We start from the raw sequence: 26692 nt of genomic DNA on the forward strand, positions 1-26692 counted from the left end.
GGAGGGAGGGAGGGCGGAGCTGGGCCTGGAGGCGGAGCAGGAGTAGGAGTGGAGAGGGAGGGCGGGAGGGAGGGCGGAGCTGGGCCTGGAGGCGGAGCAGGAGCAGGAGTGGAGAGGGAGGGCGGGAGGGAGGGCGGAGCTGGGCCTGGAGGCGGAGCAGGAGTAGGAGTGGAGAGGGAGGGCGGGAGAGTGGGCGGAGCTGGGCCTGGAGGCGGAGCAGGAGTAGGAGTGGAGAGGGAGGGAGGGAGGGCGGAGCTGGGCCTGGAGGCGGAGCAGGAGTAGGAGTGGAGAGGGAGGGCGGGAGGGAGGGCGGAGCTGGGCCTGGAGGCGGAGCAGGAGCAGGAGTGGAGAGGGAGGGCGGGAGAGTGGGCGGAGCTGGGCCTGGAGGCGGAGCAGGAGTAGGAGTGGAGAGGGAGGGCGGGAGGGAGGGCGGAGCTGGGCCTGGAGGCGGAGCAGGAGTAGGAGTGGAGAGGGAGGGCGGGAGAGTGGGCGGAGCTGGGCCTGGAGGCGGAGCAGGAGTAGGAGTGGAGAGGGAGGGCGGGAGGGAGGGCGGAGCTGGGCCTGGAGGCGGAGCAGGAGTAGGAGTGGAGAGGGAGGGCGGGAGAGTGGGCGGAGCTGGGCCTGGAGGCGGAGCAGGAGCAGGAGTGGAGAGGGAGGGCGGGAGAGTGGGCGGAGCTGGGCCTGGAGGCGGAGCAGGAGCAGGAGTGGAGAGGGAGGGCGGGAGAGTGGGCGGAGCTGGGCCTGGAGGCGGAGCAGGAGTAGGAGTGGAGAGGGAGGGCGGGAGAGTGGGCGGAGCTGGGCCTGGAGGCGGAGCAGGAGTAGGAGTGGAGAGGGAGGGCGGGAGAGTGGGCGGAGCTGGGCCTGGAGGCGGAGCAGGAGTAGGAGTGGAGAGGGAGGGCGGGAGGGAGGGCGGAGCTGGGCCTGGAGGCGGAGCAGGAGTAGGAGTGGAGAGGGAGGGCGGGAGAGTGGGCGGAGCTGGGCCTGGAGGCGGAGCAGGAGTAGGAGTGGAGAGGGAGGGCGGGAGGGAGGGCGGAGCTGGGCCTGGAGGCGGAGCAGGAGTAGGAGTGGAGAGGGAGGGCGGGAGAGTGGGCGGAGCTGGGCCTGGAGGCGGAGCAGGAGTAGGAGTGGAGAGGGAGGGAGGGAGGGAGGGCGGAGCTGGGCCTGGAGGCGGAGCAGGAGCAGGAGTGGAGAGGGAGGGCGGGAGAGTGGGCGGAGCTGGGCCTGGAGGCGGAGCAGGAGTAGGAGTGGAGAGGGAGGGCGGGAGAGTGGGCGGAGCTGGGCCTGGAGGCGGAGCAGGAGCAGGAGTGGAGAGGGAGGGCGGGAGAGTGGGCGGAGCTGGGCCTGGAGGCGGAGCAGGAGCAGGAGTGGAGAGGGAGGGCGGGAGAGTGGGCGGAGCTGGGCCTGGAGGCGGAGCAGGAGCAGGAGTGGAGAGGGAGGGCGGGAGAGTGGGCGGAGCTGGGCCTGGAGGCGGAGCAGGAGCAGGAGTGGAGAGGGAGGGCGGGAGAGTGGGCGGAGCTGGGCCTGGAGGCGGAGCAGGAGTAGGAGTGGAGAGGGAGGGAGGGAGGGAGGGCGGAGCTGGGCCTGGAGGCGGAGCAGGAGCAGGAGTGGAGAGGGAGGGCGGGAGAGTGGGCGGAGCTGGGCCTGGAGGCGGAGCAGGAGTAGGAGTGGAGAGGGAGGGAGGGAGGGAGGGCGGAGCTGGGCCTGGAGGCGGAGCAGGAGCAGGAGTGGAGAGGGAGGGCGGGAGAGTGGGCGGAGCTGGGCCTGGAGGCGGAGCAGGAGTAGGAGTGGAGAGGGAGGGCGGGAGGGAGGGCGGAGCTGGGCCTGGAGGCGGAGCAGGAGTAGGAGTGGAGAGGGAGGGAGGGAGGGAGGGCGGAGCTGGGCCTGGAGGCGGAGCAGGAGCAGGAGTGGAGAGGGAGGGCGGGAGAGTGGGCGGAGCTGGGCCTGGAGGCGGAGCAGGAGTAGGAGTGGAGAGGGAGGGCGGGAGAGTGGGCGGAGCTGGGCCTGGAGGCGGAGCAGGAGTAGGAGTGGAGAGGGAGGGCGGGAGAGTGGGCGGAGCTGGGCCTGGAGGCGGAGCAGGAGTAGGAGTGGAGAGGGAGGGCGGGAGAGTGGGCGGAGCTGGGCCTGGAGGCGGAGCAGGAGCAGGAGTGGAGAGGGAGGGCGGGAGAGTGGGCGGAGCTGGGCCTGGAGGCGGAGCAGGAGTAGGAGTGGAGAGGGAGGGCGGGAGAGTGGGCGGAGCTGGGCCTGGAGGCGGAGCAGTATTGAGGGCTGAATGGCGTTGGAGGTGGAGCTCGTCTGGGGCAGAAGTGTAGAACTCCTTTCCTTCCCCCTGTGGGGGCTGGCCCAGCCTCACTGTGTACCCTGTAAATGTTCGTCTGCACTCCCATAGAGGGCATGCCCACACTTTGAGAACCACTGTTCTAACGGGTAGCATAAACAAACTACTTAATGGTTTGTGCATTTGGTATAAGGGACTTATTTACACTTGTTTTGCATTACCTGCATAACTCACTTATGCCTTCAATACTCAGGAATTAGCAGCTATCCCCTTTTTCCTTCTGAGAATGGATCCAATGAAGAACAGTAGTGGGTGATTGTTCTTCTGCCCTAATGATTCTCTTGCATGGGGTACTGCGAAGTTCTGTTCTGTCATTACACCTGTTTCATTGTGTAAGTGTGAGTGTTCGTGGGGCAATTTGGGTTGTAGTACCATCACTTCGTTGATGACACTCAGCTCTCTGTCTTCTTTTCATCTGATCTAGACACGGCTGTCTTTCAGCACTGGCCAAGATTAGGGCTGGGATGAGGACTAGCTATGTCAAACTCATTGCAAACAAGAGGGAGGAGAAGATACTGGCAAGCTGTTGGAAGCTCTCAGAGGGGACGGCAGAACTGATATCTGCCCCCTTGATCAGCCTTACAAATTTCACAATATAGTGGTCAAATAAGATTCCCAAATACTTTTTAATGATGATCAGCTGCTGCAGCCAAGTGGTTTTGTTTGGCTGGTTGGTTTTAGTCTGTGTTTGGTGAGGAGCTTAATGGTCTCAAGTTGCAGTGGGGGAGGTTTAGGTTGGATATTAGGAAACACTATTTCTCTAGGAGGGTGGTGAAGCACTGGACTGGGTTACCTAGGGAGGTGGTGGAATCTCCTTCCTTAAAGGTATTTAAGGTCAGGCTTGACAAAGCCCTGGCTGGGATGATTTAGTTGGGGATTAGGTCCTGCTTTGAGCAGGGGGTTGGACTAGATAACCTCTTGAGGTTCCCTCCAACCCAGATATTCTATAATTCTAGGAGATTGCAGTGCAAAGTGAATGAGAACCCCTTTATAGTTACCTTTGATTTTGTCACCTCTAGTTTGGAGTACTGGAAGATGTAGTTCCTAGAGATACACCTGTTGTCCACCCAGAAACTTCAGCTGGTGCAAAATTTAGCTGGCTGCATACCTACTTCAGTGGCGTGACAGAGAGCATAGGACACCTCTGCTCTGCACTATGCATCCAGTTCATTCCTAGATTAAATTTAAGGTGTTGGCTTTGACCTAGAAAGTTCTGCTACCTTAAGCTTTGTATTCACTCAACTTTTTATTCTGTATGACTGGCTGTTGAGAACATTCAGATTTATCATAGTTGATGACAACAAAAATGTTGGAAGGGATATTAAACCTTGTGCTTCTGGGTTTAAGACAATCTAACTATGAGAGATCATGATGAGGATGACCTATAGGGGGAGCAGATTATCTGCCTACTGTGGGGTTCTTACACCTTCCTCTGAAGCATCTGGGACTGGCCACTGTCTCAGACAAAACGCTGGACTAGAGGGTCCATAGGTCTGATCTTATGTGGCAACTTCAATGTTTTTAAAGCAGGAATAGTAGGCAATGGTGGGAGTGTTAGTATGAATGGGACACTAGTGTTTTTACCACCATGTTTTCTAATTTTGCTCAGCGCAGATTTAGATAGCATGGTGGTAAAAATTCTGATGGCTATCTGACTTTGGTCTCTGCTAAATTTTCCAACATTGCTACCACTGGTCGAGCTGTCTCATTTGCAGTATTAGTGGACAATTTTTGTTTAAGTCTAGTGTAGACAAGGCTTTAAAGACCACTTTTTTTGTTGGTCTTTTACCCATTACACAATAATAATAATGTGAAGAAACCACATGAGCACAGTGGGGTCCAAACAGCCATATTTACTAAATATGCAGAGCACACAAGGCCTAGTCACATATACAGACTGCTGCTTTTGCCTTTGGTTTCTAAAACATAGAACACAGTGAGACCCCTAGAGGGCTCCTAAACTATTTAAAGAGATATTATCCACTTCCTATACATTACAACCTCTTCTCCTTTGTGTCTATCCTGACAGTAGCCATCAGCTGGGAGCCCCCAAATTTATATGTCATGGGGTTGATGAAAGCGTTTGGTAAAGAGTCTATAACTATGCAGTTCACTCCCCACACTGGTCCCACAGAGGCAGAGGGTCTGATTTTCATTTAGATTAAGGCTCCTTTGCACCACTCTGGAAGTATAAAAGGGCCTTAAAGTGATTGTAAATATAACTAACACCCACAGTGACATTTACACCCAGCTTAAGGCCCCTTTACAGTGCCCCAGAAATATACAGGGGGGGTTAATATGAGGTTGAGGCTCAGAATTTGTTAATCTTCAGGCAAAATTTTGTGCAAATAGGTAGAGTAGAGGGAGGGTGTGCGTGTGTATGAGTGTGTGTGAAGTTTTACTGAATGCATTAACTGGATTTGTTCGAGCTGTTTAACTGAAATTTTTTAGGGCTGTTTAATGTGGCTTCCATTTAAAATTTGCACTTAAAGATGTGTTGTAAGTGCATTTTATAAAATTAAAAAATAGCCCATTGTATCAGTTCCCCCAGAAAAGGGGAATGATGTTAATACTTACTTCCTAACCCTAGAAGAGTATTGTGAAAATTAATTAGTTAATATTTGTCAAGCACTTGACAAATGTGAAGTCAGATATATTGCTAAATCTAAGGTTGCCACCTTTGATTTTATTTTGAGTCACACAATATTAGGTGTGTTTTCTTTAAGACCCCAACTCCTAGATTAATGTGTTTACATGAGAATCTCACTTTCTTTAAATGGAAGCAAAGTTTCTAGACTTTTTGGTTGCAGAGTAGGGTGACCAGACAGCAAGTGTGAAAAATCGGGATGGGAGTGGGGGTTACTAGGCACCTATATAAGACAAAGCCCCAAATATCGGGCCTGTCCCAATAAAATCGGGACATCTGGTCACCCTGTTGCACAGAGAGGCTTGACAACATGATCCAAGTGGACTCTAAATGCTCAAAAAACAAAAGGCAAAGAAATACAACCCAGAGTGAGTACATTTTAAAAATCTCATTATTTTATACCAATCTCATGGCATTTGGGGGTCCGTCTCACAATTTTTAAATCCTGGGGCTGGCAAATACTTGCTACAATGTCTTGGCACAAAAAAATCTGAACTAGTGCTGTCTGCCTAAGTTTGGGCTTTACCTTACAGTCTTTATTCCTACAAAACTCCTATTGATTTCAGTGGTCTGGCTCTTAGATTGTAAATACTTCAAGTCAGGTTCTTTAAAGGGCCCTGTACTCCTTAAAGGACCACGTACACTTACTGCTGCATAAGTAATAATGAAAATAGTAACCTTAACCTTGCTGAAGCAGTTATGGATCTCTATGGTCTTTAATTTGTATTTAGCTTTTTATTTAAACCTATGCCTCCATTATAATAAAGCAAGATGATTTGATTTTAAATTCTGTGGCACTCCATTCCATTTTGCCTAGATAAACCTTGACTTCATATGATTGCAGACTCAGAGCTATGGTACAGTTTATCTCCTTTGCAAACAGGGAGCTTATTTAAATGCTATAAGAAAGAATGAAAGTGAAAAGAAAAATATATTAATCCATGGAGGATTGGAGCCAAATTGATATAAGGCAGTCTAAGCTATACACTATACCAAGTGGAAGACTAGATATAACTGTAATGTAGAGCAACTCTGGGGGACTAAAACTCCTTTTCAGCAACACAGATTTGTATCAAATTGTATTGAAGGATGTGAATAACATTATACATGAATGTTACAGCTGCAGTGGTATGGATTCAAGTATTCAGGGTACTAGAAAGGCAGCCAATTGTTCAAAGTTTGATTATATGATGCTTGCTTAAGGCAATTTACAACAGGGTGATCAATGCCACTTTTTCTCCTGTCCTCCTATTTGCACCTGAACTTGAGTGACATTATGACAGTCTCAACAACTAGGGAGCAACTAGTTTAGGCAGGAATTAAGTGGCATGGTAGTTATGACACCTACTGTAAATTTTAATTCATGTTCACACTTTAACAGCGTTTTGGCTATTAAACAATTTGTTTAGGGGAAAGGAAAGGGAATGGATATTAGACCTTGATCCATGGATTTCCACTGACGAATAACCATAATAAATGCATGGTGTGGAGATGGTGATGAGCTAAATTGATATTTATATTTGTTTTCAAAGACTATTTAGCAAGGATTGAAACAATATTTAAACAAGTTTAGCTTGAAGTCGATTGAAACTGTTTAACACCATTTAAAGAAACACTGTTCCTTGAGCAGAAATGAGTCCAAGCTATACAGTTGGGATCTGGGTCTAAGTCCACATTTTGTACTCTCACGGTTAGGGGTTATTTTGATTTGATGGGTTCTTTACTAATTCCTGGCTCAATTAGTTTAGGCACCTAAATGGAGTGGTCAGACTTTCAATAGTGATCAGCATCAACTAGCAGCACAATAACCACTTATTTAGCTTACCATTTTGCGTTTTGGTTGGATTCTTTTAAAACTCCATTGGCCCAGCAGCATGTTACTTCCATTTCCAGTATCTTGCATTAAATAAAGGAATCTGAAGATAGTAAAATACTTGGCCATGTCATAAGGGTATCACTCACAATGCACTGAGATCCAACCTTTTCTAGCTCATTTTTATGAATTGCTCTGTTTTGTTTTGCTTCATCATAGAGGTTATGCTGTAGATTATATGTACAACTTCAAAACGAGAATAGTTATAATGGACAGAACATCAAAGTTAAGTTAGAAATATAGCAATTGCCTTACCAGATCAGATACCAGTTAATAGTTGGCTTAAGCCCTCAAACGTAAGGGCTTATAACTTTTCCAAAAGTCAAGGTTACTTAGCATTTAGTATTTATAGTATAACCTTGGATTTTCTCATTAGCCATTTAATTAGGTCATGGACAAATATATGGACAAATACCCAAAGGCTGTGTACAGTTTAGGGGTCTGCTCACATAAATTAGGAAAGTACAAATATATACACATACCTAACTTTGAACAACTAACCTTGAAAAAAATAACAGCACATTGCTGGTATAGTACTCGTCTCTGTACAGAAAGTGAAGAAGACATTTATAACATCTTATAACCATTTATACTGCACTCTTGGGGTTGATTCAAACCCACAATCTCTGTAATGTACTCCATTCATTGTACAGGGAAAATAAGAGAATAGCTCCCTTTTTCCTTACCCTTTGCCCTTCTGCAGGAGAAGAGAAAAATCTCATTTAGAACCATGTTCTCTACTGCAAGTAGCAGTGACCTTCTTGGCAGCTTCACTGATATATTTTGGCTGATAAACTTGAAAGAGCCCTGAACCTCAGTCATTTTTGAAAACTAGAAGTGAACTGAAAATACCAATGCTCACAGACTGCCAAAGCCAAGTACTGACCTCTTGGACCCTACTGAAAACCTTCTCTCTTTTAACCATTGGAATATGCCAGACACAATGCAGTCATGGCCTCAGTGGTTGATGTTACACCATCTATTCCAAACCATTACAGTGGTGTAATAAGGTAAAAAAATATTTTCCGGTTTGGACTCAGGTTATGGAGTATTTCAGTGTCAGTTGCAATGGATTCACTAGAATTGTGAATACTTTTTCCAAGAAGATTGTGTTTGCCTTGATTTCCATTTGTGGTTTTGGGCTCCCATCAGTCTTTCCATACACCCCGTGGGTGCGATGCTCCATCTGCTTTTTTGTTCCACAGTATAGTGCTTGATTTCTCCCCGAGAAGCATTGCATTAGCCCAATTGAAATTAAAATCCCCAGTGCATCTTACCAGTGGTCACCTGAATAATCAGAAATGCCTCGAGCTGCAATCCGCTGAGGACTCCTTATCGTATTACTCAGTATGCTGAACAAGTAACTATCTTACTGTATTTATTACTGCATTGAGATTTGTAGTCCTGTCCTACACCTGGAAGAAACAACATTCTTGATGCAGATGCTATAACACATTGCACACCATTTACACACAATGTTTGAGCCAAAACTGGACCCTGATTCACAGAACTGACTTTTCAGATTGTTACATGGGCAAGAATAGCACCTAAAGCACAATATTACTTTCCCAAGCTAAAAATAACTGTCAATCTTTGTGAGACCTCATGTATAATGCATGTTTAGAGATTTATTAATCTGGCTATTGAGAACAAGATTGGCATTTTTAGCGGACAAAAAACTGACTTGCATTATCCTTAGAGATGTGAGCCAAAATTTTCAAATGTAGGTTCCTAAAGTTAGACTCTTAAATCCATATTTAGGCAGATAAATAGAAGTGGCCTGACTTTTTTTCAAAAGTTGCTGAACACCCAGCAGTTTCTTTCAACACAAGTGGAATTTGTGGGTGTTTAACACTTCTGAGACTCTGGTCACTTATATTTAAGTACCTAAATATGGATTGAGGAGCCTAGCTTTAAGCACTCAGGTTTGAAAACAATGGCTGTGAGATTTTTAATTTTGGAAAACCTCGGGGGGGGGGGGGGAGAAGGGTGTGTGTATGCATGCACATATTTTTTACCTTGGGTCATTGGTGGTTATTTTTGTTCTTTATCATGAAATCCTTATCCATTCCTTATTCCCTCACCTCAGACCTGACATATATCTCTTATTAAGTTTACAAAGAGCAAAAAGCTTACAGCATTTCTTGTATACCATGGTAGGGTCCTATTATGTCAGTGAAAATGAAAAACCATACGTTTGTTAGATTGACACATTAAAGAATTTACAAGCCACAGCTAAATGTGTGGTATGATGCTGGTAGGGAATAAACAGTACTGAATATTCCTGGAGATATTTAAAATTAGTAATAAACAACCCCCCTTTTTCCAGTAACTGGAAAATCTCCCTTGTCGTCTTTCCCCTCAAATGGTCTCCTACTCCAAAGTAGAATATCCCTTTTTATTTTAAAATCTCTCCTTGGATTTGATCATTTTAGAAGAAACATCGACCCATTGTGCCTGTTCCACAATCCCGAGTCCTCTCCCATGCCTTCCAGTGAACCAAAAATTCCAGCTAACCTTTAGTCATTTGCCAATATGTCTAGCTTCCCTACTGGACAACGTTTATAGTGTGGTTAAACATTGGCAGTGTAAGAATCTGAGGCACAATGAAAATGGAGGGCCATAGTAAAACAACAGAAATTAAATACTAAATAAAGATGACAAGGATGTACCGATGGTGGTATTCTTTTTCATACTTAATTAGTAAAAAAAAAAAAGACAAAAAAAAAGACGTTTCTTTTTTTTTTTTATCTTACCTGATGCTGCCACAGAACTTTCAAGCTGCCACATTATTGTGATGAAGAAACCATAGGATCAGGTTACAAGATCTATGCGTTTTTCAGGCAGAATATATGGAGCCCTGCCTATTATTGCATCCTTCCATTTTTCTCTCATTGTGACTAAAAAATAAAACAATGTAAAACTTTAGAGCCTAGAAAGTTCACTCAGTCCTACTTCTTGTTCAGTCAATTGCTCAGACAAACAAGTTCGTTTACGTGTGCAGGAGATAATGCCGCTCGTTTCTTATTTACAACGTCACCTGAAAGTGAGAACAGGCATTCACATAGCACTTTTGTAGCCAGCATTGCAAGGTATTTATGTGCCAGATATGCTAAACATTAATATGCCACGTCATGTTTCAACAACCATTCCAGAGGACATGCTTCCATGCTGATGATGCTCGTTAAAAAAAATAATGCATTAAATTTGTGACTGAACTCCTGTGGGAGCATTGTATGTCTCTTGCTGTGTTTTACCCACATTCTCCCATATAGTTCATGTTATAGCAATCTCAGATGATGACCCAGCACATGTTGTTCTTCATTTTAAGAACACTTTCACTGGAGATTTGACAAAAAACACAATGTGAGATTTCTAAAGATAGCTACAACACTTGACCCAAGCTTTAAGGATCTGAAGTGCCTTCCAAAATCTGATTGGGATGGGGTGTGGAGTATGCTTTCAGATGTCTTAAAAGAGCAACTCTCTGATGTGGAAAGTACAGAACCTGAACCACCAAAAAAGAAAATCAACCTTCTGCTGGTGGCATCTGACTCAGATGATGAAAATGAACATGCATTGTTCGGCGATGCTTTGGATTATTATCAAGCAGAAGCCATCATCAGCATGGACGCATGCCCTCTGGAATGGTGGTCAAAGCATGAAGGGACATATGAATCTTTATCATATCTGGCATGTAAATGTCTTGCTACGCCAGCTACAACAGTGCCATGTGAATGCCTATTCTAACTTTCAGGTGACATTGTAAACAAGAAGCGGGTAGCATTATCTCCCACAAATGTAAACACACTTGTTTGTCTGAGCAACTGAACAAGAAGTAGGACTGCGTAGACTTTCTAGGTGCTAAAGTTTTACATTGTTTGTTTTATTTTTGAGTGCAGTTTTTTGGACATAATTCTACATTTGTAAGTTCAACTTTCATGATAAGGAGACTGCACTCCAGTACATGTATTAGGTGAAGTGAAAAACTATTTATTTTGTTTCTTTTCTACAGTGCAAATATTTGTAATCAAAAATAATTATAACGTTAGCACCGTACACTTTGTATTCTGAGTTGTAATTGAAATCAATATATTTTAAAATGTGGAAAACATCCAAAAATATTTAAATAAATGGCATTCTATTTTTTTAACAGCACAATTAATCACTATTATTTTTTTTTAATTTCTTGACAGCCCTATTTATATATATTACTGTAGTGCCTAGGAGCCTTAATCATGGGTAAGCGGGGGAATGGTCCCGCTATTGTGGGGAACTTTCCTGGCTTCTGCACTACCCCGGTGAAGTGGGCTAGCGAAAGGATCCGAGTCCTCGCTCCCACTTCCTTTACCTCGAGGCCTCCCTGTCCTTGAGGACTCCCATTCCACTCTCCTGTCTGCCAGATCCTCGTAACCCCGAGAAGGCTCGGCCCAGGATTGCTAGGGGGGCTCGACCCCCCAACCCGTGTGTGGTCACCTAGGACAGGGGCTAGAGTGTCCCCACTCCGGGGTACTCTCTCTGCATTGGGCACTTCCCTGACCCACTGATCATTTCATACAATTTAAACATACAAGTTGTTTAATTAACAATTAATATAAAAAAATAAGGAAAAATGGGAAAGGTTAAAGGAAAACACATCACGCTGCTCTGTATCAGGGAACAATTCAAACAGTGTCTCTGGAATGTCAGGGCAGTTCAGGCTGTTCCTTGCAGGTCCCAGGCCTTCTTCTCAGGCCCTGGCTGTGTTGCAGGGATGCTGCGGGTTGGACACTCGCAATGGTGGTGGCCACACCCCTCCAGGCTTTGGGTGGTGGGACCCTTCTTCCCAGCGTCAGCCCCCCATTGGGTTAAGATCCCCCTCCCAGTCTGGCCTGCAAGGACCCTTGGCTGGGGGTGTCTTTCTGCGCTGGGCCCTTTGCCCAAGGTCCCCCCTTGGCTGGCCCCAGTTGCTCACCGCATCTGGCTCTGTGGCTGCAGCTCTGCTCCCAGCATAGGATCTGCTCTCCCTGGGCTGCTTCTGTGACTGCTCCCAACTCTGACCTTCTTCCTGGGCTACTTTTCTGGCCCCTCTGGATCTGGCACGGCTCTGCTCCCCAGCTCAGCTTGCGCCCCTGCTTTTTCCTTAGCTCGGCCCCGCTCTGTCTGACCCAGGCAATTCCAGCTCACACGGAGGACAGGACCTCTCTGGCCTCCTGACTCCCTGATTAGCCTGCCCGCCCTGTCATTCAGGCTGACCTGGAGCACTAGCCTCTCCCCATTGTTCCTGGGGACTGTCAATCTCAGGGTCCTGATTTCCCATCAACCCTTCCCCTTTTAGGACTGGGAGCTAGCCAACCAAAACACCCCTGCTGAATGTTAGTAAGGGGGCAACAGTCCCCTTACACATGGACAAGGACCACATTATGCCAGGCACTGCACACGGAACCAAAGACTGTCCCTGCCCCAAGGAACCTACACGAAGACAAGAGACAACACTTGGGTCCAGACAGGGCGTACATGGGGACAATGAGACGATATTGGTGATAGGCAGTGGTCACAGCACAACAGCAGCATACAGGGCTGTCCATGCCCTAAGCAATGAATGCAGCTGCATAGGGCATCAGGAAATTTGGGGCAGCAAATTTCCTGGTGCCCTGAGCAGCTGCGTGCTGCTCCAGCCCCTGCCCCACCTCTTCCTCATGGCCACACCCCCGCTCTACCCCAGCTCCGCCTCTTCCCTCCCCTTCTCTGCCCCAGGCCTACCCCCACTCCACCCCTTCCCCAGAGACCCTGCCCTGCCCCTTCCCTGCCTCTTTCTGCCCCTGCTCTGACCCGACCCCACTCCCGAGGACTGCAGCAGGGTCGGGCCTGCACTCACCAGCGATGGGAAGTGCAGTGGCCTGGCCCCAGCCGCACCGCCGCTGAGTCCTGGGGGGTGGTTCCCCCCATTCCCCCAAGCCAGCCCCCGTACCCCCTGCGGAGGCCTGGCGCCCCCCCCAAGGGGGGACTGTGTAGGGCCCCAGAATAGCTAGGGACGGCCCTGGCAGCATAGGTGCTAGAACTAGGGGTGCTGGGGTTAATGCAGCACCCCGTGGCTTGAAGTGGATTCCATTATATACAGGGTTTACAGTTTGGTTCAATGGCTCTCAGCACCCCCACTATAAAAATTGTTCCAGCACCCCTGAACAGCGGCCTCACTCGTGTCAGGCCTTTCGTAGGCATCACATCAAAGGAGAGTTTTTAGGAGGGATTTGAACGTGCATAATGAAGTAGCTTTGGAGATGTTTACATGCTAAATGCTTTCCTGAATCAGGGCCTTTGCCACTAAGAGAGCTATTGGCTCTAATAATTATTCTTTTTTCCACCTCTCTCTATTGTGTGCTGTTAATATTTCATACATATCCACTATAAAAAACGTAATTCTACCTTAAGTAGATCATCTTATATTAAAAAGAACAAATGCATCATAGATTTCTCATACTTCCTTGCCATTTTTGTAAACATCACTGCTTAGCACTATAGTACCTTATTTATTGCAAGATTTTATCATACTTTGTGACTGAGTTCCTGCTCATTATCTCCATCTCATCTGTCTGTCTGCTCCAACCTGTGATCTTTTTTTTAATGTAAGACTCCTACAGCTGATGAATTTTCAGTTCATAAAAGTAACCTATATCTTCTGTGCACCATTTCTTTTAATCAACCAGCTTGTATCGCATCTAATTATGAAACTGGCTTCAGCAAAATTGTTGCCCTTATTAGAGCGCCTGCTTACAGTGGGCAATCTAATACTGCATGCTTTTAGGGCTGTTCATCAACAAGAGTAAAATTAAAATGTGAGAACAAATCCCTGTCTGGATTTCTTGGTTTCATAACTCCCAAGAAAAAAATACTAGGGTATCAGTGCTTACTCAATTCTGTACCACTCTTGGCTTAATTTTGGGTGTTATGTGACACGTCACTTCCACCCAGTTTGAAATCTCTTAGATTGTGTGGCAGAACTGAAACATCATTTCTTGTTAGTGATTTAAGAGTTTGCAGGGGCCAAAGACCAACTCATGCCTGTTTAAAAATTCTGTTCAAGATGTAGTATTTAAAAAGACATATGTACTAGCTGGTGTTTAGCTTCAAGGAGGGTGAAGGAATTTCTTGACAACATTGGTCAATTTCTTCACCAAGGACAGGGTAGGCCCGTTACTTAATGGGGGGGGGGGGGGAAATAGTAACAGACACTGGGGAAATGACAGAGGTGCTTCATGACTTATTTGTTTTGGTTTTCACCAAGAAGGTTGGTGGTGATTGGACATCTAACATAGTGAATGCCAGTGAAAATGAAAATAGGCTCAGAGGCTAAAATACAAAAAGAACAAGTTAAAAATTACTTAGACAAATTCAATGTCTTCAAGTCACCAGGGCTTAATGAAATGCATCCTAGAATACTCAAGGAGCTGACTGAGGAGATATCTGAGCCATTAGTGATTATGTTTGAAAAGTCATGGAAGACCGGAGAGATTCCAGAAGACTGGAAAAGGGGCAAATATAGTGCCAATCTATAAAAAAGGGATATAAGGACAACCCAGGGAATTACAGACCAGTCAGTTTTAACTTCTGTACTTGGAAAGATAACGGAGCAAATAATTAAGCAATCAATTTGCAAATATCTAGAAGATAATAAGGTGATAAGTAATAGCCAGCATGGATTTGTCAAAAACAAATAGTGTCAAACCAACCTGATAGCTTTCTTTGACAGGATAACAAGCCTTGTAGATAGCGGGGAAGTGGTAGATATGGTGTATCTTGACTTTAGTAAAGCTTTTGATACCGTCTCAAACGACCTTCTCATAAAAAAAAAACTAGGGAAACGCAACCTAGATGGAGCTACTATAAGGTGGGTGCAAAGCTGTTTGGAAAACTGTTCCCAGAGTAGTTATCAGTGGTTCACAGTCATCCTGGAAGGGCATAATGAGTGGGGTCTCGCAGGGATCAGTTCTGGGTCCAGTTCTATTCAATATCTTCATCAATGATTTAGATAATGGCATAGAGAGTACACTTATAAAGTTTGCAGACGATACCAAGCTGGGAGGAGTTGGAAGTGCTTTGATGCCCTTAAGAAGATTAAAATTCAGAATGATCTGGACAAACTGGAGACATGGTCTGAAGTAAATAGGATGAAATTCAATAAGGACAAATGCAAAGTACTCCATTAGGAAGGAACAATCAGTTGCACACATACAAAATGGGAAATGACTGCCTAGGAAGGAGTACTGCGGAAAGGGATTTGGGAGTCATAGTGGACCATAAGCTAAATATGAGTCAACAGTGTACCACTGTTGCAAAAAAAGCGATCATCATTCTAGGATGTAGTAGCAGGATTGTTTAAGCAAGACACAAGAAGTAATTCTTCTGCTCTACTCCATGCTGATTAGGCCTCAACTGGAGTATTTTGTCCAGTTCTGTGCGCCACATTTCAGGAAAGATGTGGACAAATTGGAGAAAGTCCAGAGAAGAACAACAAAAATGATTAAAGGTCTAGAAAAGATGACCTATGAGGTAAGATTGAAAAAATTGGGTTTCTTTAGTCTGGAGAAGAGAAAACTGAGAAGGGACATAACAGTTTTCAAATACATAAAAGGTTGTTACAAGAGGGAGGTAGAAGAATTGTTCTTCTTACCCTCAGAGGATAGGACAAGAAGCAATGGGCTTAAATTGCAGCATGGGAGGGTTAGGTTGGACATTAGGAAAAACTTCCTGTCATTGTAGCTAAGCACTGGAATAAATTGCCTTAGGGAGGTTGTGGAATCTCCATCATTGGAGATTTTTAAGAGCGTGTTAGACAAACACCTGTCAGGAATGGTCTAGATAATACTTTGTCCTCCCATGAGTGCAGGGGACTGGACTAGATTATCTCTCGAGGTCCCTTCCATTCCTATGATTCTATGATTGTATATACATGGACATGGAGGAAATCTAACTGTTATAACACTTCACATAGAGTTATGTGTTTTGAGAAGAATAAACAAATGGATTCTCAAACACGTGAACAGTCCACTCTAAAGATTCAAAGTTAACTAAAATGAATAAAAAGGGTTGAAAAATATAAGAAGTGCTAGATAATTCTTGATGAGTTAAGATACTATAAAAGCATGGTCAACCATCACTGCCTGTGAGCTTGGTAAGAACCACATTCTTCTGATGAAATTGTATCCTTGGCTGCCATTTTGAGATTGCCATCCATGCAGCAATATCATATTGGTTCATTGGCTTTAATACCTCTCTTGTCTAAATACACAATCACCATAAGAGCCTTTATATTAGTGATATCATCGCCTATTGTAGGAGAACCACAGAACCTTTAAGCTCCCCTGCATTTCAATTTTAAAAATCTCTCATCGTAATTTTTACAGACTACGCATATTTTCCTTTAATGATTTAAAATTTCAAACAATTTACTTAAAACAATTGCAGTTCACTTTTAAGATGGTTTTCAACTCATCTGCTGAAAAAATCGGAAGTGAGACTTAAAAGTTACAATGGAAATTGATGGTAGCCTGGATCACAGCCCCTTCAAGAGGTTTCAAATAGTATCTTTGCAATGGGGCAGGAATTCACCTGACTTAAAATAAATTGTCTGGGACAAAGTTGTATTCATTATATAGATAAAATAATGAATATAATGGTCCATTTGCAATGCTGATATAACTTGTACCTAGGCTCCCTTGCAGCCCAACTCATGTAATACTACCGCTCACTGTTTCTAGCTTAGGCTCACCGTGCCTCAAAAGAAAAAACACACACAAAAGTATTTTGATAGCAACAAATAAAAAAAGCTCATTTATAAAGATAATTACACTGCACCTTCACATCAGCATCCCTAGAACCAGTGCAATGTAGATGTTATGAAGAGGTAGTATTATTTATAGAAATTTAATTTAGTTTTCATTTACTCTTAAGTTAAGGTGTAGAAGCATTATTACATGCTGTGTCTGTTACAACAACATGCTTTGTAATGAACTGTTGAGTCTCTTCTCTTTACAAATACATCTAAAACCAGAACACAGATATAGTCTCTGAAATTAGGGTTTTTAAAAACCACATATAGGACATTTCACTGTAGAATAATACAAAACATTGGAACACAGTGTTATGGTTAAAATTATTATATAAACAACTTGTCTTTTTAAAAGTAGCATACACCAAAAACAAATTCTTAAAAGAATATTCTTTGCTATTCTGTTATATAAAGAAAAATACAGAGAGAAATGCAGTCAATGAGTGATGTCGATTTTCTAAACAATTAGAAATTTTGTCTTTGGCTGATTATTTTTGTTACATTTGGTTGTCTGTTCTTATGCAATATTTACATGAACCTTTACCTCAAATGACTAAAATATCAGGTGTGTATATGTGAGTTCAATCATGTCATATTCCGGTGACTACAACTTGTAAATGATAACACCATTGGATGAATTGGTATCTCTATGAGATTTTCAAGAGAGTCTGTATCTGACAATAGGTGGGCTATTTAGTGTAATTATTCCCAAAACTCTTATGGTTTGTGGCCCTTTGCTATAGCATAATCTGTCAAGGACTATTTTTCATGCATTAATTAAAAAAAAGTTGGCATGGAATGTGATTGCAATTACACAAGAGCAGCATGTTACTTAGGTACCTGTGGCTGGCACACAGACCAGTGATAAAATGTAAAGTAAATCAAATGCTTTAGCCAGAGCGCCTAATATGGAATTCCTTGCAATACAATTGTTTTAATTTGATGCTTTTTACATTGTGGTTACCTCTCCCCTGGCACTCATCTGCCATTTCAGTCCAGCCATGTGGTGTGACTCAGCCACTCACAGTGCACTCTGATCTGGAAACTTCATCCTAACCAAGAATAGCGGTCTGTGTTGCAGGTCTGGGGATGACAACACTGGGGACACATGGGGAAACCAAATGGGGTGAGCAGTGATGAGCTGCCAAAATCTTAACGGGTTCCCTCCTCACCCCACGAGGGGGTCGTTGCCCACCCCCACTCCCTGGGACTCCTGCCCCATCCAAGCCCCCCGTGTTCCTTGATGCCTCCCCCACCGGACCTCTGCCCCATCCACCTCCCTCCCCTGTCCTCTGACTGCCAGAACCGGGCAGGAGGGTCTCGTGGGCCACTGTAGTGGGTGCCCACCCCGCCCCGCCCCTAACAGCCAGAGGCACGTGCCGGGGGCCGAGTCCCGGAAGTGCTTACCTGGGGCAGCTCCCAGGAAGCATCTGGCAGGTCCCTCTGGCTCTTAGGGGCAGGGTGGGGTGGGCGCTCTCCCACTGATCACATCAAAAGTGGTGCCTTATGCGCCGACTCCCTGGGTGCTCCGGGGCTTGAGCAGCCACTGGGAAAATTTGGTGGGTGCAGAGCACCCACTGGCAGCTCCCCACCCCGCGCCTGGCCCCAGATCACCTCACCTCCGCTCCGCCTCCTCCGCTGAACGCGCTGCCCGACTCTGCTTCTCCGCGCCCCCATCCGCCCCAGCTTTTTCGCGAATCAGCTGTTCGGCGGGAAGCCTGGGAGGGCTGAGAAGCAGGCCACGGCTTCCCGCTCAGGCTGAGGGTGGCGGAGGTGAGCTGGCGTGCAGAGCGGTTCCCCTGTGCCCCCCCTGCCCCCCCCGGGTTACCTTCTGCGGTGTGGGTGGCCCTTTTTGCGCCCTGGCTCACCTCCGTCTCCCTGGGCCTGAGTGGGAAGCCGCGGCCTGCTTCTCAGCCTGCCCCAGCTTCCTGCACGAACAGCTGATTTGCAGGAAGCCGGGGGGGGGGGGAGGGAGCAGAGAGCGGGGCGGCGCCTTCAGGGGAGGAAGCGGAGAAGAGGTGAGCTGGGGCTAGGTGCGAGGGGGGGAGCTGCTGGTGGGTGCTCTGCACCCACCAAATTTTCCCTTTGGGTGCTCCAGGGCTGGAGCACCCATGGAGTCGGTGCTTAAGGCGCCACTTTTGGCCAGTTAAATTTAGAAGCCCTTTTAGAACCAGGTCCCTCCCTTCTAAATTTAACAACTGGTTCTAGTGAACCGGTGCGAACTGGCTCCAGCTCACCACTGGGGGTGAGTGACATAAGGACTTGACAGCTGCCACTTAGGCTGCAGAAAAGGGAAAGGAGTGAAAGGAGGAGCCATGGTGAACACTTTCACCTCCTTTGAATCTATAAAAAAGTATCAATTAGGGCTATTGAAATAGCTTTCCTGGCCATAAGCCTGCAAAATCAGTCCCCATCAATACTTGTAACAATAAGAAGCTGCATAACTGGTGTAGATGGCTCCTTATCAGATGATTCCTCCTCCTGACCAGTTTGTTAATCTGCCATCTCCCCTATAGCATCTACATCCCGGTTCATCACAAGCAGATCATGAAACACCAGGCATTTTACTACATGCATCTGACGAAGTGGGTGTTCACCCACGAAAGCTTATGCTCCAATACGTCTGTTAGTCTATAAGGTGCCACAGGACTCTTTGCCGCTTTTACAGATCCAGACCAACACGGCTACCCCTCTGCTATCAGGCATTGCAGTATCTGGTTCTTCATCCTTGGGTCTGCCTGGTTCATGGTTCTCTTTGGCCCTCACCACTATGCTGTAAAAGCCCCCTTTGTGTTAGGCTTCAGATTGTAAAATAGACATTTGATGATTTGGCTCTGAACCTGAAAAAAATGTATGCATGTGCTTAACTTTACATACTGTGAGTAGTTCCATCAGCTTCATTAGGACTATTTGGGACTTGCAAGTGTGTAAAGTTAAGCACATACTTAAGCCTTGCAAGATCTGGGCCTTTGTTTGTAATACCTTGCTCCTTACCTTTTGCCTAGCATGCTTTGAGGTTATATAAATACCTTTAAAAACTGTTTTCTAACCAGCTGAAATTGCATTATCTTTGTAACATTTGCTGATCAATAGAGCAGTGTGACTGGCAGGCACAGATTCTTCAATTACTAAAGTTTGGTATAATTCTAAATGGATGTAAGTAGCATGCTGGAAACCAATAAATGTTTTGATATGCTTAGCATAAAATACTTCATTACACATTTTAAAATGTGGAGATATCATGCACACATATGGTAGATAAGCAAGATTTTGTGCCAGTTGTTCAGTGTTCTCACAATGTAAACAGACAATCAATCATTCTTTGTTTCTGTTTTAAAAGTAAAGAATAGTTTGAAACCTGAGTCACATTGCGTGTTCGTACTGCCTGTTCCTTTTTGTACTAGTACCAGTAAAAGTTAATATAAAAAATGGTGCCTTGTTTTTTTCTGGCTTTTAGAGTCTACCTATTGTGCTTTTTGTCACTTGTGAAATTCCTGGTCAGTGTGGGGGTTGAGGGAAAGCTGCCCAAAAAGACTTGGACTCTGTGGGGGTAAAGAGCATATCAGTCTATTTAACAATTGAAATTGTGAAGCAGAGAAAAATAGAGGAGAAAACAAATTCCCATGGTGGGAAATTATCGAAATATGGAGCTAGGAAGCATGGCTTTATGTACATTTGTGGGTGAATTTTCCAAGTTCCCCGTTCTGCTGCCTCACTAGAAGTCAAGGCCTTGATCCTGCAAATGACTCTGAGAGGTTGGACCCTTACACCCATTGGAAGCCACTTGCCGGACCAAGGATCAAGGCTGTGTCTCTTCTGTGTGGGCTTCTGATATGCTATAACACAAGAATCAGTTGTCCCATTTCCCAAATGCTTTAACAGGAAATTTAATTTAATTTAAACTAAATCCCCATGAAACTGGTTTGCAATGTTTTATCTTAACCAGCATGACCCCTTTTCTTAAATTGTCATTTGTGTGGCTGATGCAAAAAGCATATCACAGTAGTGTGTGAGCAACTGATTACTGCCCATGTGCACCCCTTATTCCCCCTAGCATCAGAATGGGAGGGCCATGGTCTTGAGCATACTAAAGAATATAAGAACAGCCATACCGGGTCAGACCTAAGGTCCATCTAGCCCAGTATTCTGTCTTCTGACAGCAGCCAATGCCAGGGGCCCCAGAGGGAATGAACAAAACAGGCAATCACCAAGGTCCATCCCCTGCTGCTCACTCCCACCCTCTGGCAAACAGAGGCTAATAGCCATTGATGGACCTATCCTTCATGAATGTATCTAGTTCTTTTTTTAACCCTGTTATAGTCTTGACCTTCACAACATCCTCTCGCAAAGCATTCCATAGGTAGAATTCCATAGGTTGAAGCGTTGTGTAAAGAAACGTTTGTTTTAAACCTGCTGCCTATTAATTTCATTTGGTGACCTCTAGTTTTTGTGTTATGCGGAGTAAATAACACTTCCTTATTTACTTTCTCCACATCTCTCTATGATTTTATAGACCTCAATCATATCCCTCCTTAGTTGTCTCTTTTCCAAGCTGAAAAGTCCCAGTCTTATTAATCTCTCCTCATATGGAAGCTGTTAAATACCCCTAATCATTTTTATTGCCCTTTTCTGTAACTTTTCCAATTCCAATTAATCTTTTTTGAGATGGGGTGACCACATCTGCACGCAGTATTCTAGATGTGGGCGTATCATGGGTTTATATAGAGGCAATATGATATTTTGTCTTATTATCTATCCCTTTCTTAATGATTCCCAACATTGTTAGCATTATTGACTGCCATTGCACACTGAGCAGATGTTGTCAGACAACTATCCACAATGACTCTAAGATCTCTTTTTTGAGTGGTAACAGCTAATTTAGACCCCATCATTTTGTATGTATAGTTGGGATTATGTTTTCCAATGTGCATTACTTTGCATTTATCAACATTGAATTTTATCTGCCATTTTGTTACACAATCCCCCAGTTTTGTGAGATCCTTTTGTAACTCTTCGCAGTCTGCTTGGGACTTAATTATCTTGAGTAGTTTTGTATCATCTGCAAATTTTGCCAGGACACTGTTTACCCCTTTTTCCAGATCATTTATGAATATGTTGAATAGCACTGGTCCCAGTACAGACCCCTGCGGGACACCACTATTTAACTCTCTCCATACTTACAATTTCCTATACCAGATTGGGTCAATAGTCCAAGTTCAGCATGTGGTCTGGTGCTTCATATGATGGCCAAGAAGGCCACCAGGTCCCTCCCCTACCACAAAGGGAGAAAGGTCAGTACTGTGGCAGAGGGATGACTGGTGAGCAGGAGTCCTTTGGGGAGGCAAGTGTTTTGTATATGGGGAGGGGGTAGGATCCCCCTCCTCTCTCTTGCCTGCCAGGTGGATTCTGAGCTGGGCTTCTCATCTTCCCCCTGCCCCAACTCATGAAATGGGCCCCTTCAAGAGGGTGCTTCTCTCTTCGGCCTAAGTCTACACTGGCAACGCTAAAGCACATTACCGTAAGGCTGGGCGAGTGGTCTGTAAAAAAAACCCACCTCCAGGAGGGGCGTAGCTGGTGCACTGCCTACGCTGCTGTTTTACAGCGCTGAAACTTGCTGCGCTGGGGTGGGGGGTGTTTCACACCCCCTGCAGTGTAGGTTAGTGTAGGGCCCAAGCCTCTTCCCCTTTCCCCCATGGCTGTGTGTTCTCCCTCATCTCCCCCTCCCTCCATGCAAGTAAGTGCTCCCCAGGCGGGGGGGGGGGGGGTGTTCTCTCCTCCCTCCCCACTGCCTCCACGCGGGCCCCCGCTGTCTCCCCCGGGCTGCGTTGCTCTGTTGCGCGGGCCAGCTCCAGGCAGCTGGCGGCGGGGTGGGGAGCAGGCAGCCGCCGGCTGCGGAGGGAGCCAGCGTGCGGCGCTCGCTTCTCCTGCTGCTGCGGCCGTCCTCTCCGGCTGCGCCCACCCACAGGCGGGGGAGACACCGGCAGAGAGGCTCCCCCTCCCCTCCTTGCTCTGGGGGCATCGCAAGCACCAGCGGGCTCCTGAGCGCTGCCGCCTCCCGGGCGCGCAGAGCGGCGGGGGCCTGAGCTGAAGCGTCTCCTCCCCCGCCGCTCAGCCCCGGAGTTTCCCCGGGCGGGGGCGCGGAGGGGGGCTGCCCACAGCTCAATGCTGCTGCTCCGAGATGCTGCGCGCCCAGCTCCCGGCCGGAGGGGGGTAGCAGCTTCTGCCGCCAGCGCCTTCCTCCGCGAGGGCTGCTGCTGCGAGAGACTCGGGCACCACCTCCTCCCCACCATGGGGCTGCTGCCGCTGGAGTGAGCGAGCGAGCGGAGGGCACGGCTCGCTGCCTGCATGGATGGATGTGTTCAGCTTTGTGAAGATTGCAAAGCTCTCAGGGTAGGTTGCTGCTTCCTTTCCATTAGCAGCCAGCCCCCCCCCCCCCCCGCCGCCCCTTGTGCGCGCCCCGCTGCAGTGCTGGCCCCTGGCTGCTGACCCCCGGGGGCGGGGGACATACCCGGCCGTGGGGGGAGACCATGCCAGGGGGCTTTAGCAAAGCCCGCCGCCAGAGCTGCTGCCGCAGCGTTCCACTTACCTGACACGGGGGCTGGGGTCCTGGGGTTTGGCTGGTGATGGCTCGTGGCGTTTTCCCCCCCGGCACCCTGCTGTGGGATAGTGTGGGGGGAAAAAAATGTGTCCCGAGGCTGCTGCGAAGATAAAGCTGGTGGGGTTCTGAGTCTTGGGCTGTGATGAGACGTTGTTGTTAATGGGCGATCAGTGGTTCAAACTGTTTGAAAATGTGAAGCCGGCACCCTGCCTTTAGTTTCCTTTCGGGTTGCAAACAGCTGTGAGGGTGCTCTAGCCGGGGAAGTAGCTGGAGGCAACAGTTAACCCTGGTGGGGGTTGACGTGGAACTTCGGATAGGCTGGACAGATAGCAGAGCAGCATTTTCAAAAAATACCCCATGGTTGGCAAACCCCCCCAAACCAAATGCAATGTATTTAAGACTTCTTGACTTCTGTGCTATGAAGTATGGTGCTCTGCTTATTGCGAACCACTCTCTGTAGCTCACGAAAGCTTATGCTCAAATAAATTTGTTAGTCTCTAAGGTGCCACAAGTCCTCCTTTTCTTTTTGCGGATACAGACTAACACGGCTGCTACTCTGAAACCTCTCATGCTCTACAAAATCTCAGACACAATAGGGGTGATTTTTTAAGAGAAGCTGTGAAATCATAATCAGACTGGAAGTGCTGTCTTGTACCATCACACATAAATCTCAGGGAGTAAGTGAATGTGGTCTCTCTCTTTTTTTTTTTAAGCTCTTTCGTGTAAGGTGCACACAACCTGGTTGCTTGAGCTGGTGTCTGATTTAAATATTTTTCCTTCCAAAGAATTTTTCTCTCACTATCAACTGAATGCTGGTGTGGAAGGAACTGCCTCTAGATAGTCCTTAGGTCCAAGGCTACAGAGACACATGCACAATCTGAATTGCCCCCCCCCCCCACTTGAAAATGTTTTCCCCATGGTTAAAAATAATGTGTAGTAGTATTGAGAAAAGAGTTATGGGAAACCAAATTCTTTCTCAAAGATGGAGTATAAAGGTGCTATAGTTGAGGGATTTTCCTGATTTTTGGTGCAGATAATCTTCCTAAAGGATTTAGCTTTGAATCAGAGTAGCTATGAATGTTTTGAATTCTCATGGTTTCGTGGTTAGCGCTGGCCTTTGCCATTTCTGAAGCATTCACTGAAGTGGAATGCCATTTGAGGAGGAGAGTGCTTGTTGTAGAAATGAAGCATATATGTTATTTCTGTGGCATACACGTACAATACTTGTCAAAATAATTGTTCTATAAAATGTTATTAAATGATTTTTATAGAAAGCACTGGGTGGACTGACGTTGTAAAATCCCGCAGGCGTGTGATGTTATAATCTGTGTCTACTCAAGCCCTTTGCCCTAAAATTTACCAGTGTTGCTACCATGATCAAAGCTCTACTGAAGGGAGTGCTAGTATAGAGCAACCGCTACTATTCGAGCTACATGGCTGTCTAACTTTCCTCAGAACAAGTTTACCTGGCATGATGGTTAAAACACCAACGGTCTCCTGAACCTGGTCTATACCACCATTCCCACTGTTACTACCACAGAGGAAACTGCATCAATGGTAACAATTGTGGAAAATTTTAGAGGAAATTTTATTTGGTATAGATAAGACCCTAAGGAGTAGGTAATATGGCATCTGATTTTTGTTTCAAGATATATTTAATCATTTAGCTTTTTTGATCAGGATCTGGGGTTAACAAACCCTTTCTTGCAGTAAATGTCACACTTGAGTTCAAATCAAATGGAAAGAGCAGGCACTGGTTAAGGATCAGACATGGCTCAAGACAGTCTGCCAACCTAGGTAAAACTTCAGTGTGCACCCTGAACCTGCTTAGAAATTTGCGGCAGAGCTCCCAGTGGCTGCAACCCCAACTCTGGGTCAGAGGCTCACAGGGCAGACCCCAGCTTGGGGCTTCAGAGGCCACTAGGCCTGTTGTCGGCTCCTGTTGGATGGGAACATTCTGACACCTGAGTGGACTGAGCTGGGCCAGGCCATGGCGAAAGTCCCCTAGGCCTTGCAAGCAACTGAGACCCGCTCCCTGGGTGGGTGATGCTCCCAGATGGGGCTGCCTTCCTAATGGCCTTTTGTGAGTGGGTTGGCACCAGCTGCCTAGGGCTCAAGAGAGGAACAAACCCCAGCTCTGCACCTCTGAACAGCGAGCTGCTCAGCCCAACCACAGTGGGACCTGGGCACCAGCAGGGGGCAGCTCCCAGCCGATAAGGCTCTAGTTAAGAGGCAGCATAACCCCCACAAAATGAAGCCGTCTGGGCTGGAGGTGCTGATCCCACTTGCACAGTGGGCTCCTTCCCACTGGACAGAGTGGGGTTCTCTGCCACCTGGCCCTGCACCTTGGCCCCTGCACTGCCAGTCCCCTGCCTGGCCCCACACCCTATCCCATTCCACTCCACCTGGCCCCAGCAATCTGCATACTCCCTAGTGTGCTCCCGCCTGCACCTTTCCAGTGAGCTCCTCATTGTTGGGCTCATAAATTGCGGGATGGCAGCACCTTCAGAACCTGGACGTGGTGGTGATGAAGCGGTGGCCCCAACTGGGGCAGGAGCCAGGGGCTGCCTGGGCAGCAGGGCCTGTGGGGACCAGACACGGAGCAGCAGGTGCAAGCTGGGTGCAGACATGGAGCCAGGCGGGTTGCCACAGTTGTGGCCAATGCCCTGACAGCATTCACCAGCACCAATCCTGAGCTGTGTCTGGGCTGTGGCCGTGATCTTACTCACAATGGGGATGGGGAGCAGCTGGGGGTGAGGCGGGAGCGCTTGCCTGGCTGGGGGCCACTTTCTGCTCCTCAGAGCCCTGGCTAGTAATCCCCCTTCCCCCCCCCCCCCCCCAGGTCATCTCCTGCCACCACCGTTGGAGAGAACCTGGGCAACTTTACACTCCCAGAAATCTGTTGCCCTAGGCAACTGCCTAGTCTGCTTTAGGTAGAGCTGCCTCTGTTAAGGATGCTGCACAGAAGACAGTATCATTAAATCAATAAACTAGGAATGATTCTTCTACATTTTAAGAGTCAGTTTACCTTCAAATATCTCCTTCTTCCCTAACTGCGACCTGTAGTTGACTAACAACATCCATATTGCCATTACCCAGACAAAGCTCTCCAGCATATTACTCTTTTTCTCTTCAGGCAAACCAAAGTTCTTTCTGCAATTGAATGACAGGTTTCAAAGCTCAAATCCAGCTTCATTTGATATAAGGACTTTAAAGTTCAGATACTGGACTGAGTTAATGCTGTGCTTTGCAATAAATCAGTTTTATGTGGAGTTGCTTTTTACTCTTATTATCTGGTTATTAAACTACTTAATAGTGTACACAGGACTTAACTTTGCTGTTTCCTTGGTAACTGTTAGATACATCTTCCCATTTCTCTTTGTAGAAGAGAGTCTTATGGAGCAACCAGTTTCCACTGTAAGCCCTATTTT

At 46.6% G+C, this 26692-nt stretch overlaps 1 protein-coding gene across 3 annotated transcripts in view; it reads left to right on the top strand.

Annotated features, from left to right (window-relative positions):
• Window positions 1–22767: 22767 nt before the first annotated feature.
• The window catches only part of FRMPD4 (FERM and PDZ domain containing 4), a 436507-nt gene continuing 432582 nt past the window's right edge, over window positions 22768–26692 (top strand). Inside the window, exon 1 of one of the 3 annotated variants that reach the window (XM_084617940.1) lies at window positions 22768–23053. In XM_084617940.1, the coding sequence (XP_084474066.1) occupies window positions 23013–23053 (41 nt within the window). In that variant the 5' untranslated portion in view covers window positions 22768–23012. The remainder of the gene's footprint in view (window positions 23054–26692) is intronic. The other 2 variants (XM_084617937.1, XM_084617938.1) reach the window with 2 other exon arrangements.

Source organism: Lepidochelys olivacea (assembly GCF_965140295.1).
Source record: "Lepidochelys olivacea isolate rLepOli2 genome assembly, chromosome: 1".
In the NCBI taxonomy this organism is placed as follows: Eukaryota; Metazoa; Chordata; order Testudines; family Cheloniidae; genus Lepidochelys; species Lepidochelys olivacea.